This window comes from Lethenteron reissneri, unplaced genomic scaffold, assembly GCF_015708825.2.
Source record: "Lethenteron reissneri isolate LAM-NWPU_2019-01 unplaced genomic scaffold, ASM1570882v1 scaffold_1643, whole genome shotgun sequence".
NCBI classification, from domain to species: Eukaryota; Metazoa; Chordata; class Hyperoartia; order Petromyzontiformes; family Petromyzontidae; genus Lethenteron; species Lethenteron reissneri.
This window is the reverse complement of record NW_026891381.1, coordinates 104363-122294: the sequence shown is the minus strand read 5'-3', so window position 1 is coordinate 122294 and position 17932 is coordinate 104363. Positions and strand designations below refer to the sequence as shown.

The following is a 17932-nucleotide window of genomic DNA, read 5'->3' as shown; positions in this document are numbered from 1 at the left end:
GCAGTTGTACAGTACTTAAGCTATGATCATGGTCAATCGGTCCTTGTGAGTGTTAAACAATTGTGGTTGCTGTGGTTAGAATCCTGAGTGGTTGTGTTCAATGGTGCAAGCGGGTTCCGTTAAAGGGGTTCAGGTGTTCTAAAGTTATAATGCTTGAATTGATTGCAGTGTATAGTAGTAGCATAGCGACAGCACACCCCAGGCACCAAAATTATCTTTCATTTAAAACAATTGCACTCTCAAGCACACCCACATATCCCCCATACATGCACTCTCACATCGAATATACATTCACACGCGGGCTTTGTCCGGACCCATCATTGTGAAAGAGAGTTCACATGAGGTGAGATTCTGGCAAGGACTTTGTGTATGTGATGAGGGGACTTCTTTATTTCGTCGTCACCGAGACAATGAGGTTGCATAGCATCCGCCTTATTCACAGGCTTCACTCATCCAATCAGACATGAGCTTGCTGTATATATGACATAAGTTAGTGCAGAAGTGAAATCGTTGAAATGTAAAGTATTGTGGTGCCTATTGAAAATATATGTTTCTATGGTTACATATGCAATTAACGAGTATAAATGGTAACTGTTGAACATTGCTATTAGTGGCCTTCAGGTGTAACCGTGCCTTTCTGCATGCTCTCAAGGTCTTTTATCATTTTTTTTAACGCACTTTATTTTTTTAAAGCAATTATATACATATTAGGTTTTATATACATATTCATAATTAAAAAAAAAACATGTCAAATGTCGGGCGTGACTGTTGCACTTGTTTGTTTTTAATCCCTTTGAGGGCGATATAATTGGTCTTAGCCTGACATTACTTTATGAATTCTACATGATGATGATGGCAGGTTTCTCTGCAAGCCGACTGTAGATCCCAGCTGCTGGCTGTACTAACACACATTAGTGTAGTGTTTTGATTTATAGTGCAGAGTATTTGGCCTCCGTAGATTAGGCCCTACATTTGATGTGAAGTAATCAGACTAAGACAAACTACGCGAGAATCAAACACAATAACAGCAGTAATCGTTGCAGGCCAGTCCTGCATGGCTGGACGCCACTTTGTAATATGTTAATGTTACAACCTGGACATGGACTCCACTGCTTAGTTGGATTATCAGGAGCAAGTGAAGGTTTATTGATATGCTTAGGGTGTATTGCTGGCTACCCACCCACTTGTGTACCATGCCAGCCTCCTGAGGTTTTACCTCACGGAACTTGCTGCAACAGTCTGCCAAGGCTAGAGGACGATGTTTTATCTTATGCGTTCGTGAGGAAGTGGCGTTTCTATGTTCTCCCCCTGTATTGCATAGTATTCGTCCAGGTTTCCCGGTTTCTTCTTGGAGCTAAACCCACAAATAATGCATCTGATTTTGTCCAATGCAACGCAATTATGAAAAAAAATACCTAGATATTACAAAATTGTAAATGCATTCAGTAAAATCGCCTCCCCCCTGCGACAAACTTGGCAGGACCCTCCTGAAAAAAGAAAGTTGAGACTCGGGCAGGCTCTCTCCAATAAGGTAAAGCGATAATCCAGACAAAATGCACGGCTGGGCCCCCACATTGGGATATTTTAATATTGCATCGATTGACAGTTCCTATTCAATAGATATTCACACAAAGAAAAGGAGAGGCGAGGCTTTCCCGGGTAAAGCAACGTAACGACGACGATAATGAAAACATTTCACCTCGGATCAAAGCGTGGCACACGGCCACGTGTCCGAATGAGGGGGATGGTGAACTGGCACAGGAAGAGCAGCTTCTGGGTTTGTCAAGTGATGAAGGAATTGATGAGTTCCATGCATGCGACCATTGGATCAGCGGTGCAGCATGCGCTTTCAGTTACGTAATTATCACACGAACCACGTGCACCGAGATTGATTCAGAATGTGGAGAAGTGCGTGCATTGTTGCATTCAGAACAGGTGCAGGGCTTATTTTTACGAGCAAATTAACCAATGGCATTTGCCAAAACCCAGCCGAAATTGCATAAAGAAACCCCTCCCACACATTTGAGATGCGGGGAAATACCACATCATAACGAAACTAACCACGACCATCTCTGGCCAATATCCATCTCGCAGTAAAGAAAGGAGCGGACTACGGCGAAAAGCCAGGCCTGGTCGTCTGGTTGGGGTGCAGGACATTTAATCCGTTTAACACGTAGCAGGCTTTCGCGACCAATAACATCCATAAGAGTTGTTTTTTTGAGTTAGATCGCATAAATATATAAATGTGTCGTTAAAACCCGCCAAAATCAAAACACGTTCCTTCGGAGTGGCAGGTAGGAACTTGGTTGGACAGCGCATTCGTGCACGACAGACAAATATGCATGAGACAGACAGACAAAAAATCCCTGGTGGGCAGTGTGGAACATATTGTTCCTACCTGTATAAACTTCCCAAGTACCGTATTTTCCCGCATACGCATATAACCCACAGACTCATATACCCCGCAAAAATAGCGTTTTGTGTCAAAAAAAATTCAGCCCGCACCTGCATATACGCCTCATGCATTAATATATTTAACATCGTTACCGCAGCTTATTTCCATCATTAATACGAAGTTTACATTTGTAATACATTCCACTATCAATTGTTAACATTAAAATCATAACGTGCACAAATAAAGCAAACTAACCGGAAACGAGTGAACTTAAAACAGGAAATAAGTAACAAATGTCCAATAAATAAGTAACAACTGGTAGATACATAAGTACAGTTTTAACACTGGTAGATTGCGCACTGCGCAGACAATAACAGCACGAGGGTAACTCCGTCGCCCCCCCCACCTCTCTCTCCCCCCAGCTGTGGCTCCGAAGTGGTCCGTGATTGAATAACTAAAGTGTGGCGAGGTGGCTTACATCAATATTAGCGAGTAATCTCGAACCCAAATTGTGGAGTGATGGCGAGTGCCATGTACTATCGTGCAGAGGTGACACGTACAGTCAGTGGGAGCACCCAGTCGCAATTGTCGTGGAAGGGAGTGTCTGCTTTAAAAGAATGTTTGGATGACCCAAGGGGTAAAAGTGCGAACCCCTTTGCGAGTCGCACACCTTTTGTTAAGTGGGAATGTTCCCATATCAGGATGGAGATAAACAGCCCGAATGGATAACGGTGGTTAAGGTCGCCTGATCAAAACGTGTACGAGTTCAGAAACGCACTCGGACATAGGTTTCAGTGGATGTATATTTTTGGTTATTACTACTTGTAAGATACTGTGTTTGTGTGGCCTGCTCTTCAAAGTTGTGCTATCGTGTGGAAATGGGGGCATCCGAGTCATCGGTCAGATATCCTGTGATCCCGTGACACCTGGGTCTGTCCCATGACCTCCTCTCTGTGATCTTTCGACACTTCACTGGGCCTCGAAATGCACCAGGTCTGGCACAAGCGCCATGGTGATATCACCATCATTTAGTGGTAAATTGCAGCTGTTATTGTTGGCGACTGGCCTACAATTAAACGGTCAACGTTAATAACCTGTCACCTCACAAGTTGCGTAACAAATCGCACGAATGAACCCACCATACAGGCACTAGTAACCTGACCAACATTAATGAGCGATTATGAAAGGCACTCTTTGCAATTCGAAAATATTTTACTACACTGCGATTGCATATTTATTGAAAGCTCATAGCTCGACTGGATGACGCCTACAGCTGCATCCATTCTTGTCGTGAGGGAAGTCTGTGAATGAGTTTAATGCTTTGGAGATTGTCACGCTTCTGGTTGCAGACCTTCCCAGACTCCACTTCACACGTGCAAGCCCCTTCTACTCTGCTGTGTCCAAAAACTCCACTCACACCTCCATATCCACAAACTCCTGCGGGTCGTCTCACTCTCCTTCTGTCCGAATGCTGCTCCTGCTTCACGCTGCCTGCATCCACATGGAGGTCGCGTCCTGGAGCAGAATCTTCTTCTTCACTTTTAAGCGCAACTTCTTCGCTTGACACTTCCACTCCTGGCCATGTATCAAAGCTGGAATTGTATTCTGGTTGTTGTTACGAGATCGACTCATTGTTGCACTTTTGACTCGCACGTCAATTTCAAACTGGGCTCCTTGTAGATTTCTTTACGCGTTTTTCAGTAAAAAAAACACGTCAAAGGCATGACGGAACACAGTTTACTTTAAGGGTTTTAGTACATGTATTCTCCGGAGGTTGTGAACATTTGATGACCCTGTAAACGCCTTACCACACGCAGTACACCTGATGGGCTTCTCTTGTGTTCTTTGGTATGTGTCAAGATTTAATGACTGCGAATGAATTCCAAGACAGTGCACAGTCGTCACGTCCCGTGGACGAGGCGAGGTCACAAACCAGAGACAGGGAGGCGCCGACATCACCCACCCGTGACTTTGAGGGGACGTCTCCCGAGGACGCTTTGCATATTTAAATAAACATGTGGTAAGCAATGTGAGATATCGATGGACACAGATACAAAAAAGATCAGCGGACACCTCTTTCATTTATCGGTCTCTCCACGAAACAAAGGAATGTTTACACAAACTATAACTAGCACAGCCTTCTGGGAGTGCATCATTGATTCAGTGCAAGCCACCTGTGAACTCTTATTGGTGCACAGCGCCTCAACAGCAGCCAGGCTTGCTTTAACCGATAGCTTAAACATCCAGATGTTAATCAGCAAGGAGCATTTCTATCCCTAGTTAGATGAAATTTGTGTCAACACGCCATACAAAATTATAATTCGTGTTGTAGAGAATGTATCTCCTCTACGTTTAACTTTTGAGTGGCATGCCTTGTAACTGATGAATGATCCGAGTGTGCTCCCTATTTCAAAGACAATGAGTTACTCCAGAGGGAGATGCTTCCTAAAAACACAAAAATACCCTTTGACCTGTATCACAAGAACAATGAGTCTCACCTGAGTAATCTGTACAGGTTACTTCCAAAACACACACGTTGTCCTAACATGACTTATTCAATGTTTGACTCTTATAGACAAAATGGTACATGTACGCACACAATCAGACAAGTATTCATTCTAAATTAGTGACAGGCATATTAACAAAATTGAATGACTGCACTGAAATATACTGCATCAGGTTACATCGCATTAAGAAGCTATTTAAAAAAATACACACCGTCTGCTTAACAGTGTATGTACAACATACTATTGCGCCATTTAAAACGATTAGGCCATTGCATGCTGGTGTCTGGGTCAAAATTGAGCAAATTCCAAACATTACAAACGACACAACTGAGATGCCACATCAACCATCGCCCCCTACTGACAGGCTCTTGTCCACGTGCAGGCCGGTGCAGGGCCACCACCTTGTGCCACACAGGGGGAGCTACTTGGGGATGCTCTTGGAGTGTTTGATTAGATACGATACAAAACTCAGAGTTGCCAGAGGCGATTAAGCAAGCACCATATAAATGCAATTATGATAACATAGTGAATGTTTGAGAGCTTATTGGCTCTCGCTCCTGGTTAGAGATCTACCCAACACACAGGTCCACAAAAACTGGCCGCTTACCCTGCAGGTTGAACCTAGGAACTAGGGGTCGGCACGGTTTGAACCGACTCAAACTGGTTTCAAATTGAGCAAACCAAACCAAACCAAACTAGCGACGACTGAACCAAACCAAACCAAAACCAAACCAAACTAAGCTAAACCAAACCTCTTGAGTTGGCTTGAACCGAAAAGATGCGCGGCAAACAATATTCGCATTCAATACAAATATCAAGTGTATTAATCGCTAATTTCTACGCAGGCTTTCTTCATATTGAGATTCACTAGCAAGTACTGGACGACGATGTCGTCCACAGCCATCTCCTCAAGCTTGGCACGCCCAATGTCCTTGAACGCAGTGTGGTAGTTCAATGGCAGTGAAACCCCAACACTAGGCAACATCCGCGCCCACCAGCGCACACACATCTCGGCCTTGAACGTGCACTTGTGCAGGTTTGGTCGGTCGAGAAAGGAGCGCTTGGCGGCCGAGTTTGCTCTCTCGGAGGGCACGGACGACGCCGGGATAGGCAAATAGTCGAGGGCCACGCGTCGTAGGCGCGGGTACTTGCCGCCGTACAGCTTCCACCACTCGACGACGTCCATGCTCAGGTCCTGAGTCGGCTCAAGCAGGAAGCAGTCGACCTCGGAGGCGGCGCCGTCGTGAGCGTTGGGCGCGTAGACCATGTCAAAGAGGATGTTAATGCCGCCACGCGGCGCCGCCTTCGGCGCCGCGTCCGTCGTCAACGCTGGGTAGCGCTGGTTGAGAATGTCCGTCATCATGTCCTTGATATTGCTGTACTCGGCCTTTACAACCAACCAAACTAGTTTGAGCCGGTTCCACCCTGTCCGAGCCAAACCGAGTCGGTTTTCGTAGCCCCAAACCAAACCGAACCAGTTCAAAGAGCCAAACCAAACCGATTTGGTTCGGTTCAAACCGCGGTTTGGTGGTTTGAGCCAAACCGTGCCGACCCCTACTAGGAACCGAGTGTTTAACTTCACATTCTTGTCATTAAAGACCTGTGACAAAGGGGCATCTATTGGAGCAGCATCGTCACTGCCTTACACATCTCCCGGGTCTCCATTTGACTTTGTATTGTCTCGGAGGAAGTCCACCCACACCTCCACTTCCACAAACTGCTGGGAGTTGCCTGGCTCTGCCTCACAGTCAGAATTCTCCTCCTGCTTCACGTTGCCTCCATCGACGTGAAGATCAGATTTTGGAGTTGAATCTTCATCTTCACATTTTACCTTCACTTCTTCGCTCTTCACCATCACTTCTTCACATTTCACCTTCACCTCTTCATATTTCACCTTGATACCTTTGAAAGTGTCCAAGCTGGGATTTTCTTCCGGTTCTTGTTTGATGAGGGATGGGCTCATTGCGGCACTTTGACTTTCACAAGCTGATTTCAGACTCCACCCCTGGTGGATATTGTGATGCTTGTGTGCTCTCTGGTGTACATGAAGATTTGATGAAAGTGCAAACTCCTTCCCACACACACTGCAATTGAAGGATTTCTCTCCCATGTGTGTTCTCTGGTGTGCTACAACATGATGTGACTGTGTAAACGCCCTCTCACAAACACTGCACTTGAAGGGTTTATCTCCCGTGTGGGTTCTCTGGTGTATTACAAGAGTAGATGAATGTGCAAACGCCTTCCCACACACACTGCACTTGAAGGGTTTCTCTCCTGTGTGTGTTCTCTGGTGTGCTTCACGAGTAGATGACTGTGCAAACGCCTTCCCACACACTCTGCACTTGAAGGGTTTCTCTCCCGTGTGTATTCTCTGGTGTTCTACAAGATTAGTTGAAAGTGCAAACGCCTTCCCACACACACCGCACTTGAAGCGTTTATCTCCCGTGTGGGTTCTCTGGTGTATTACAAGAGCAGATGACTGTGCAAACGCCTTCCCACATACACTGCACTTGAAGGGTTTCTCGCTCGTGTGTGTTCTCTGATGTTTTACAAGAGCAGATGACTGTGCAAACGCCTTCCCACACACACTACACTTGAAGGGTTTCTCTCCCATGTGTGTTCTCTGGTGCTCTACAAGAGCATATGACTGTGCAAACGCCTTCCCACACACACTGCACTTGAAGGGTTTCTCTCCCGTGTGGATTCTCTGGTGTTTTACAAGAGTAGATGAATGTGCAAACGCCTTCCCACATACACTGCACTTGAAGGGTTTCTCTCCCGTGTGTGTTCTCTGGTGTTCTACAAGAGTAGATGAAAGTGCAAACGCCTTCCCACACACACCGCACTTGAAGGGTTTCTCTCCCGTGTGGGTTCTCTGGTGTATTACAAGAGCATATGACTGTGCAAACGCCTTCCCACACACACTGCACTTGAAGGGTTTATCTCCCGTGTGAGTTCTCTGGTGTTGTGTCAAATGTCCATGATGATCCGTGCTGTATGAACACCGGTCGCATTGTTGCCTTGTTGTACAGAGCTGAGCCGAGTGCCTTTGCTCCATCAGACCAATTCTGCAGAAGAAGCGACAGCTGCAGACAAAAAAGAAATATCCACACCATCAACATGTCAGTATCGATGCACAGAGGAATGCATATACAGTCAACATGACTTACACTACTGTACATATCATATATTCATGATATAGTCAAAAAGTGTCCCAAATTCATTACACAGGCTGTTATGGCACACAATGAGAGGGCAAATGGTCACAAACATGCCTGGAAGCCCTCGTATCTTCAAAATGAATGTTAACCCAAAACTCCGAGCACACAATTTCGGCTGTTTGGCTTCAAAGGAATATTTATGAAAGCTAAATTCAGCTGAAATAGCAAAGGGTGTTGAAAATAATACTATTTGTGTTATGCAGAAATGCATAAATTAATGTTCAATCGCAACTTAGAGGAGTGAAGCCAGGCTCAGATGTCCTTGAATGTTGGGATGAACAGTTCCGACTTCAACTGCACGTGTGCTGTGATAACTTTCTGACACCATTCTTACAAGATTTCCAGCGGAAAACCAAAAAACTACCGTTTTGATAAAACCTCCGTGTTCAATAGAGTTAATAGACTTGACTGCAAATACAAACTTGACACTGTCACCCAATCAGAGGTGGAGCCAGGATTTTCAGGTAGGGGGGGCAACCCCTCCAGCAATGAAACATGATAGGAGTTGTTATTAAGTAAGGAGTTGTTAGTAAGGACTTGTTAGTAAGTAAGGACTTGTCCCTTGTTTTTTATTCGACGCGTGTGATCGGCATCGCGCTCGCTCAAGGCGTTTGGTTTAAGGAAGTCGTGTACTGTATACGCAACTGTGCACAATTCTGAGTCGCTTGTAACTGCTTTGCTGTTACTTATTGCCAATTATAGACTCGGACTGTTGTCCTCTCATAGAGTCCCTGGCACGTAATAATATGCCACATGGTGGCAGTGGGGGTCGCAAACTGCCGATTTATCTTATAGAGAAATGTGTGGATACGTGTCTGTTTGAAATGTTTAGCATACTTCCCAACATGCCACACACTTGAAATTTGGCATGTGGGTAGGTTCCATACTGTACACAATGTAAAAAGTATAAAAATTACACTTTTGTATTTTAGGGGGGGGGGGGGGGGGGAGAAGGTGAGAAAAATTACCATTAAGTATGTGGCGTCAACCCGCATCACACCTGAGTTAAGCACTCTGCAATGCTTACCCCTACCATATGGCTCTTCGCGCGCCGTACTTCTACAGCTGTTCGCAGCGTGTCGGGAGATTGTAGGTGGCGCTTCCTTCCAGGCCGATGAAGCCATTGGCTTCTCGGAGTTTCAATACAAATCCGTGCGAAGAACGGGTACAACTGCTATCTTACATATGAAGCAGAAATGACATTTGTTTGTTTGTGTGAAGCAGCAAAAACTCTCCAACGCTGAGATCTGGCGTCATGAAATTTTAACAGCTTATGCGGTCTGGAATTTCTAATTAAACGCGACTATTTTCAGTTCGCCACGTCATTACATTCCTGAGTTGTCAAAATCGACCTTACGTAGAAGTGGGTTAAGGTTGGATATCCTTGAGTGAAAACATTCGATTCTGGTAAATTTATATGTTTCGGCGTTTATCTTTCTTGCATCAATTTGTTCAGTGAAAGATAAGGGAATATGAAATTTGAAATGTATCCAAGACAAGAATCCAAGTCCCGGGCAAAGCCGGGTAGTGAAGCGAGTTACTAATAAACCCCAATGATCCGATCGAAATTAGGGATTTCGATTGGACCGTTGGGGGGGCACGTGCCACCCCACTCCCACTGGCTCCACCACTGTCACACACTGGCACGGTTCACAGGTGGTGGTGTGTCCAGACCCACTCCTGGCCACCTTTACCTGCTCAGTATTAATGCTTCCTCACTCCACCAAGTAATTCATTGAGGATCAATCGACACAGCCGAGGCTGCGTGTCTCTCTCTCTCCGTGGTGAGATGTTAACTACCTCTCCTGGCATACAGGAAGTCGTGGGTTCGATCCCGACCCTGACGCCTGCTGTATATTTGGAGTTTGCGTGCCTCTCTCTCTCTCTCTCCCCCCGTGGTCGCGTCGATTTCCCTCCGTGTCCCCCGATTGTCCCCACTCCACATGCAGAGAGTGAACACCACCACACGTCTAGAGTGAACACCGCCACGTGTCTAGAGTGAACACCGCCACGTGTCTAGAGTGAACACCGCCACGTGTCTAGAGTGAACACCGCCACACGTCTAGAGTGAACACCGCCACGCGTCTAGAGTGAACACCACCACGCGTCTAGAGTGAACACCACCACACGTCTAGAGTGAACACCGCCACGTGTCTAGAGTGAACACCACCACGTGTCTAGAGTGAACACCGCCACGCGTCTAGAGTGAACACCGCCACGCGTCTAGAGTGAACACCACCACGTGTCTAGAGTGAACACCACCACACGTCTAGAGTGAACACCGCCACACGTCTAGAGTGAACACCGCCACGTGTCTAGAGTGAACACCGCCACACGTCTAGAGTGAACACCGCCACGCGTCTAGAGTGAACACCGCCACGTGTCTAGAGTGAACACCACCACGTGTCTAGAGTGAACACCGCCACGTGTCTAGAGTGAACACCGCCACGTGTCTCGAGTGAACACCACCACGCGTCTAGAGTGAACACCGCCACGCGTCTAGAGTGAACACCGCCACGTGTCTAGAGTGAACACCACCACGTGTCTAGAGTGAACACCACCACGTGTCTAGAGTGAACACCGCCACGTGTCTCGAGTGAACACCACCACGCGTCTAGAGTGAACACCACCACGCGTCTAGAGTGAACACCACCACGTGTCTAGAGTGAACACCGCCACACATCTAGAGTGAACACCGCCACGCGTCTAGAGTGAACACCGCCACGCGTCTAGAGTGAACACCGCCACGCGTCTAGAGTGAACACCACCACACGTCTAGAGTGAACACCGCCACGTGTCTAGAGTGAACACCACCACGTGTCTAGAGTGAACACCACCACGTGTCTAGAGTGAACACCGCCACGCATCTAGAGTGAACACCGCCACGCGTCTAGTGAACACCATCACGTGTCTAGAGTGAACACCACCACACGTCTAGAGTGAACACCGCCACACGTCTAGAGTGAACACCGCCACGTGTCTAGAGTGAACACCGCCACACGTCTAGAGTGAACACCGCCACGCGTCTAGAGTGAACACCGCCACGTGTCTAGAGTGAACACCACCACGTGTCTAGAGTGAACCCTGCCACGTGTCTAGAGTGAACACCGCCACGTGTCTCGAGTGAACACCGCCACGTGTCTCGAGTGAACACCGCCACGTGTCTCGAGTGAACACCACCACGCGTCTAGAGTGAACACCGCCACGCGTCTAGAGTGAACACCGCCACGTGTCTAGAGTGAACACCACCACGTGTCTAGAGTGAACACCACCACGTGTCTAGAGTGAACACCGCCACGTGTCTCGAGTGAACACCACCACGCGTCTAGAGTGAACACCACCACGCGTCTAGAGTGAACACCACCACGTGTCTAGAGTGAACACCGCCACACGTCTAGAGTGAACACCGCCACGCGTCTAGAGTGAACACCGCCACGCGTCTAGAGTGAACACCGCCACGCGTCTAGAGTGAACACCGCCACGCGTCTAGAGTGAACACCACCACGCGTCTAGAGTAAACACCACCACACGTCTAGAGTGAACACCGCCACGTGTCTAGAGTGAACACCACCACGCGTATAGAGTGAACACCACCACGCTGTTGACAAGCCTCACCTTGTTGTTGTTGTTGTTGTGGGAAGGTCGCTTCTGAAAACAAGAGCGGTATAGCAGCTCAAGCGGGCTTGGCCTGGTAAAAAAATGAAAAAAAACTGTGTTAGTATAGAATATTTAAACAAAGTTACAAAGTGGCGATCCGGGTCAAGACAAATTAAACTTAAGCGAGAGAATTGAAGTTACAACGTGGACATCGCTTCCATGCTCGCTGCTACTCAATTGACATCCCTACGAGAGAGAGAGCGAGGCTCTACCTCGGTACACAACCACAACCACCACAACAACCACCACAACAACCGCGATGAGAATTTCTCACCTCGGATTTCAATGCGAGCGCGGAGCGGCAACTTCCTGTTACATCGTGACGTCACGAGGCAGGAGGTGACATGACGTCACTTGCGGTGTACAATAAAACTCCCCTCCCACAATGAGCGGCTGTTACTTAAATAATGTTAATGAACCCGGCCAAAACATGGAGGGATGGGCCGTGGATGCGGAACCCGTCACAATAAACCCGCGACGGCTTTCGCGAACACATTATGTTAATGAGCCGCCAGTCACCGGGCGTGGCTTTGCCCAAATAAGGATTGGCACTGGAACAGACATCGGCAGCGGCCGAGCGGAGGTGACGTCACGCTCAAGAGCGCGTGAGTTGGGTGGGGTGAATACCTTGGTGACATGACGTCACTAGCGAGGCACACCTCCCCGTGGGGTTTGACGCTGATGAGGTCACGCTGAGCGGCGACGTCAGTTAGCGGGGTCAGAGTTCAAGTTTGTTGACAGAAGGGGAGCGGCAGTGTCGTGGTGAGCGCTGCGCTCCGCACCGACCAGCCGAGTTCCATTCCCGCTCGTGGCCAACACCGCCAGTGACGACTTTCTGAACCGGTCCTGAGCCTCCCCTACGTCGACTCAGCCTCAAAAAAGTACCCGGTGTGGTGTGTAAACATCGCCACTAGGGAGACAAAGGCGGCCGGGCGTGGTGCTGGCCACCCACCCCCTCGTGTGCTGTCCCACCCTGAATAGGTGCTCGCTAACAGCACTTGCCCCTACAGTCTGTTAAGGCTACACGGGGGATCTTTGTCTTTGTGTTGGGAGCAAGTTTGAGTCGCGTGTAGTCGTGGGAGTTGAACGGGCGCCTGCTGCTACTGACTGTCGTTGACTCCGGTGGGAAAGACGCTGATAGACACACACACACACAGACAAGACAGGCGGACAGACACAGACAAGAGGAACACAGAGACAGAGAAAGATACGCAGAGACGACATAGACAGAGAGACACAGGCAGAGAGACACACAGAGGCAAACAGAGAGACAGACGGACAGATATGTTGAATCGAACACATTGAACTCGATCCATTGAAAGAGTTTCCTCGATCTTTGCCCATCCCCGGAAGTCGTTGTAGTTTCTATTTATTTCCGTGTGTGTGGTGTGTAGTGTAAGCAATGTGGGATATCGATGTACACGGATATGAACAAGATCAGCAGACAAGACGTCTTTCATTTATCAGTCTCTCCGCGAAACAAAGGAATGTTTTACACAAAATATAATTACGGCAGCATTCAGTGCAAGTCAACTGTGGACCGGTTTTGGTGTACAATTTATACATATATATATAAGCGCACGACTTCATTTATCTGTGACGAACGCTGCACTTTCCATCGCTTTCATGCAGGGGGCGCTGCAAACCTACGCGCCCCCTGCATGAACGACGGAGGCGCAGGGACAGACGTTCGATCGCGTTGGAATCGATCTGCAGACAGCGGTCTTCTCCCAACCAGGTGAAAGTCAGCATCGAACAGAATCCCAGGCTAGGCAATCTACTTCACGACGAGAGAAAATTCACACTAAATGTTTTCAATTAAGTCTTCCAGATGTAAAATAACAAGCTTTTAATGAAGAAATATAATTATCTAATTCAAAACATAATACAATTCAAAGTTGTTTCATTTTCAAACTTCAAAATGGAGCATCGGGTGCTTGCGTGGATGCGTCGTTCGTGTGCAATATTTTCGTGACTTTCCTGGCCCAAGGCCGTAAATGGTTGTGAGGGGCGTCGCAGGCGGTCAGGCTTGCTTCAACCCATGGTTGTCAACATCCAGACGTTAATCGGCAAGGACCATTTCTTGTCCTAGTTCACCAACATATAAGACGTCATGCAAAATTCGAATGAGTGTTGTTGTGAAGAATGTATCTACTAGATGTGCTCTGCCTTGTAACCGAATACAAATCTGTACCAAAAATGCATTTCAAATGTGCTCTTAAAATTACCTCCTTGCTATGAAGCAGATCAGCAAACACAACATCTTTCATTTATCGATCTCTCCACGAAACAAAGGAATGTTTTACACAAACTATAACTAGCACAGACTTCTGGGAGTGCGTCATTGATTCAGTGCAAGCCACCTGTGGACCCTTATTGGTGCACAGCGTCTCAACAGCAGCCGGGCTTGCTTCAACCGATGGTTACGAACATCTAGACAGTAACAGCAAGGAGCATTTCTAGTCCTAGTTAGACAAAATCTACGTCAACACGCCATACAAAATTATAATTCATGTTGTAGAGAATGTAACTCCTATAAGTGTAACTTTTAAGTGGTATGCCTTGTAATTGATAAATGATCCGAGTGTGCTACCTATTTCAAGACGCATCCTGAAAACACAAAAGTACCCTTTGACCTGTATCACAAGAACAACGAGTCTCACCTGAGTAATCTGTACAGGTTACTTCCAAAACACACACTTTGTCCTAACATCACTTGTTCAGTGTTTGAACCTTATAGACAAAATGTTACATGTACGTACGCAATCAGACAAGTATTCATTCTAAATTATTGACGGTCATTTTAACAAAATTTAATTACTGCACTGAAAAATACTGCATCAGGTTACATCGTATTAACAAGCTATTTTAAAATGACCACCGTCTGCTTAACAGTGTATGTACAACATACTTTTGCGCCATTCAAAACGAGTAGGACTTTGCATTACCAACAAACTCCACAACTGAGATGCCACATCAACCATCGCCCCCTACTGACAGGCTCTTGTCCACATGCAGGCCGGTGCAGAGCCACCACCTTGTGCCACACAGGAGCAGCTGCTACTTGGGGATGCTCTTCGAGTGTTTGAGACGAGATACGATACAAAAATCCGAATTGCCGAGGCGATGAAGCAAGCACCATATAAATGCAATTGATAACATAGTGAATGCTTGGGAGCTTATTGGCTCCCACTCATGGTTAGAGATCAACGCAACCCACAGGTCCACAAAGACTGGCCGCTCTTACCCTGCAGGTTGAACCTAGGAACCGAGTGTTCAACGTCAAATTCTTGTCATTAAAGGCCTGACAAAGGGGCATCTATTGGAGCGACATCGTCTCTGGCTTACACATCTACCGGGTCTTCATTTGACTTTGTATTGTCTCGGAGGAAGTCCACCCACACCTCCACTTCCACAAACTGCTGGGAGTTGCCTCGCTCTGCCTCACAGTCAGAATTCTCCTCCTGCTTCACGTTGCCTCCATCGATGTGAAGGTCCGATTTTGGAGTTGAATCTTCATCTTCACATTTTACCTTCACTTCTTCGCTCTTCACCATCACTTCTTCACATTTCACCTCTTCATGTTTCACCTCGATACCTTTAAAAGTGTCCAAGCTGGGATACACTTCCGGTTCTTGTTTGATGAGGGATGGGCTCATTGCAGCACTTTGACTTTCACAAGCTGATTTCAGACTCCACTCCTTGTGGATCTTTTGATGCTTCTGTGTTCTCTGGTGTCTTTCAAGAGCAGATGACTGTGTAAACGCCTTCCCACACACACTGCACTTGAAGGGTTTTTCTCCCATGTGTGTTCTCTGGTGTGCATGAAGATTTGATGAAAGTGCAAACGCTTTCCCACACACACTGCACTTGAAGGGTTTCTCTCCCGTGTGTGTTCTCTGGTGTTTTGTAAGAGCAGATGAAAGTGCAAACGCCTTCCCACACACACTGCACTTGAAGGGTTTCTCTCCTGTGTGTGTTCTCTGGTGTTCTACAAGAGCAGATGAACGTGCAAACGCCTTCCTACACACACTGCACTTGAAGGGTTTGTCTCCCGTGTGTGTTCTCTGGTGTTCTACAAGAGTAGATGAATGTACAAACGCCTTCCCACACACACTGCACTTGAAGGCTTTCTCTCCCGTGTGTGTTCTCTGGTGTACTTGAAGATGTGGTGACTGTGCAAACACCTTCCCACACACACTGCACTTAAAGGGTTTCTCTCCTGTGTGTGTTCTCTGGTGTTCTACAAGAGTAGATGACTGTGCAAAAGCCTTCCCACACACACTGCACTTGAAGGGTTTCTCTCCCGTGTGTGATCTCTGGTGTATTTTAAGAGTAGATGAACGTGCAAACGCCTTCCCACACACACTGCACTTGAAGGCTTTCTCTCCCGTGTGTGTTCTCTGGTGTACATGAAGATTTGATGAAACTGAAAATGCCTTCCCACACACACTGCACTTGAAGGGTTTCTCTCCTGTGTGTGTTCTCTGGTGTGTTACAAGATCAGATGAATGTGGAAACGCCTTCCCACACACACTGCACTTGAAGGCTTTCTCTCCCGTGTGTGTTCTCTGGTGTACATGAAGATTTGATGAAACTGAAAATGCCTTCCCACACACACTGCACTTGAAGGGTTTCTCTCCCGTGTGTGTTCTCTGGTGTTCTACAAGAGCAGGTGACTGTGAAAACGCCTTCCCACACACACTGCACTTGAAGGGTTTCTCTCCCGTGTGTGTTCTCTGGTGTTTTTTAAGAGTTGATGAATGTGCAAACGCCTTCCCACACACACTGCACTTGAAGGGTTTCTCTCCCGTGTGTGTTCCCTGGTGTTTTCTAAGAGTCGATGAATGTGCAAACGCCTTCCCACACACACTGCACTTGAAGGGTTTCTCTCCCGTGTGTGTTCTCTGGTGTTTTTTAAGAGTCGATGAACGTGCAAACGCCTTCCCACACACACTGCACTTGAAGGGTTTTTCTCCTGTGTGTGTTCTCTGGTGTGCTACAAGAGGAGATGAACGTGCAAACGCCTTCCCACACACACTGCACCTGAAGGGTTTCTCTCCTGTGTGTGTTCTCTGGTGCTGTGTCAAATGTCCAGGACGATCCGTGCTGTATGCACACCGGTCGCATTGATGCCTTTTTGCACCGAGCTGCGCCGAGTGCCTTTGCTCCATAAGACCAATTCTGCAGAGGAAGCAACAGCTGCAGACAGAAAAAAAGAATATCCACACCATCTACACGTCAGTATCGAGGCACAGCGGAATGCATATACACAGTCACACGTGACTTACATGTCTATACTTATTCATATATTTATGATATAGTAAAAAACGTGTCCCAAATTCATCACATGGGCTGTTATGGCACACAATGAGAGGGTAAATGGTCACAAATTTCGGCTGTCTGGCTACAAAAGGAATATTTATGAAAGCTAAATTCAGTTGACATAGCAAAAGGTGTTGAAAATAATACTATTTGTGTTATGCAGAAATGCATAAATTCATGTTCAATCGCAACTTAGAGGTGTGTTGTATATATAGACCTTTTCCAAAAATTTATATTAAGAATAATTCGACCCATTTTTTTATCCCTAAATAATAAATAAATGAAACCAACACTCAACTCTGCTACCCCTCTAGCCACACCAAGCATCTGGAGGTCAAAAAAAACATTAAACAACAAACTTCGGGGCAAAGAGGGGTTAGCGACTATCTGGAAATCTCCAGGCTGGCAGATGACCACATGACATGACCTCCCCGGACGTTTTGGACAGTTCACAAACAAATCTCCAGAGCACATAGCAGAGACAAACGGACGTTACAACTCGAATTTTCTTTAACGGTAAAAGTTTGAAACTCGTCAAAAAGAACAAATCGACGTTATAGACTGCAGTCTATACGAGCGGCTTTATTATTATTTATTTTATTTCACCGTTATTCAACTCGTATATATTTTGTATTGTATCTTTCTATCCATGTAACTTCACCAAGAGAACCAAGGAATGTGCATTCTGGTAGATAAGCAAGTGAGGGCTTGGTTATATCTCCAGCCTCGGGATATCAAAATATAACTCAAAATAAAACACCGATCCCTAGTGACACAGACTTACAAAGCTTGGCAAAACCCTCGGAATAATGGTAACAACGAGGGGC

At 46.7% G+C, this 17932-nt stretch overlaps 1 protein-coding gene across 1 annotated transcript in view; it reads right to left on the bottom strand.

The window, feature by feature from the left end:
• Window positions 1-1562: 1562 nt before the first annotated feature.
• LOC133339189 (zinc finger protein 91-like) overlaps window positions 1563-17932 on the bottom strand; it is a 41643-nt gene continuing 25273 nt past the window's right edge. Inside the window, exons 10-13 of the mRNA XM_061547343.1 lie at window positions 15128-16982; window positions 12055-12097; window positions 11739-11811; window positions 1563-7988 (exon numbers count right to left, since the gene is read on the bottom strand). Of these exons, the coding sequence (XP_061403327.1) occupies window positions 6545-7988; window positions 11739-11811; window positions 12055-12097; window positions 15128-16982 (3415 nt within the window). The 3' untranslated portion in view covers window positions 1563-6544. The remainder of the gene's footprint in view (window positions 7989-11738; window positions 11812-12054; window positions 12098-15127; window positions 16983-17932) is intronic.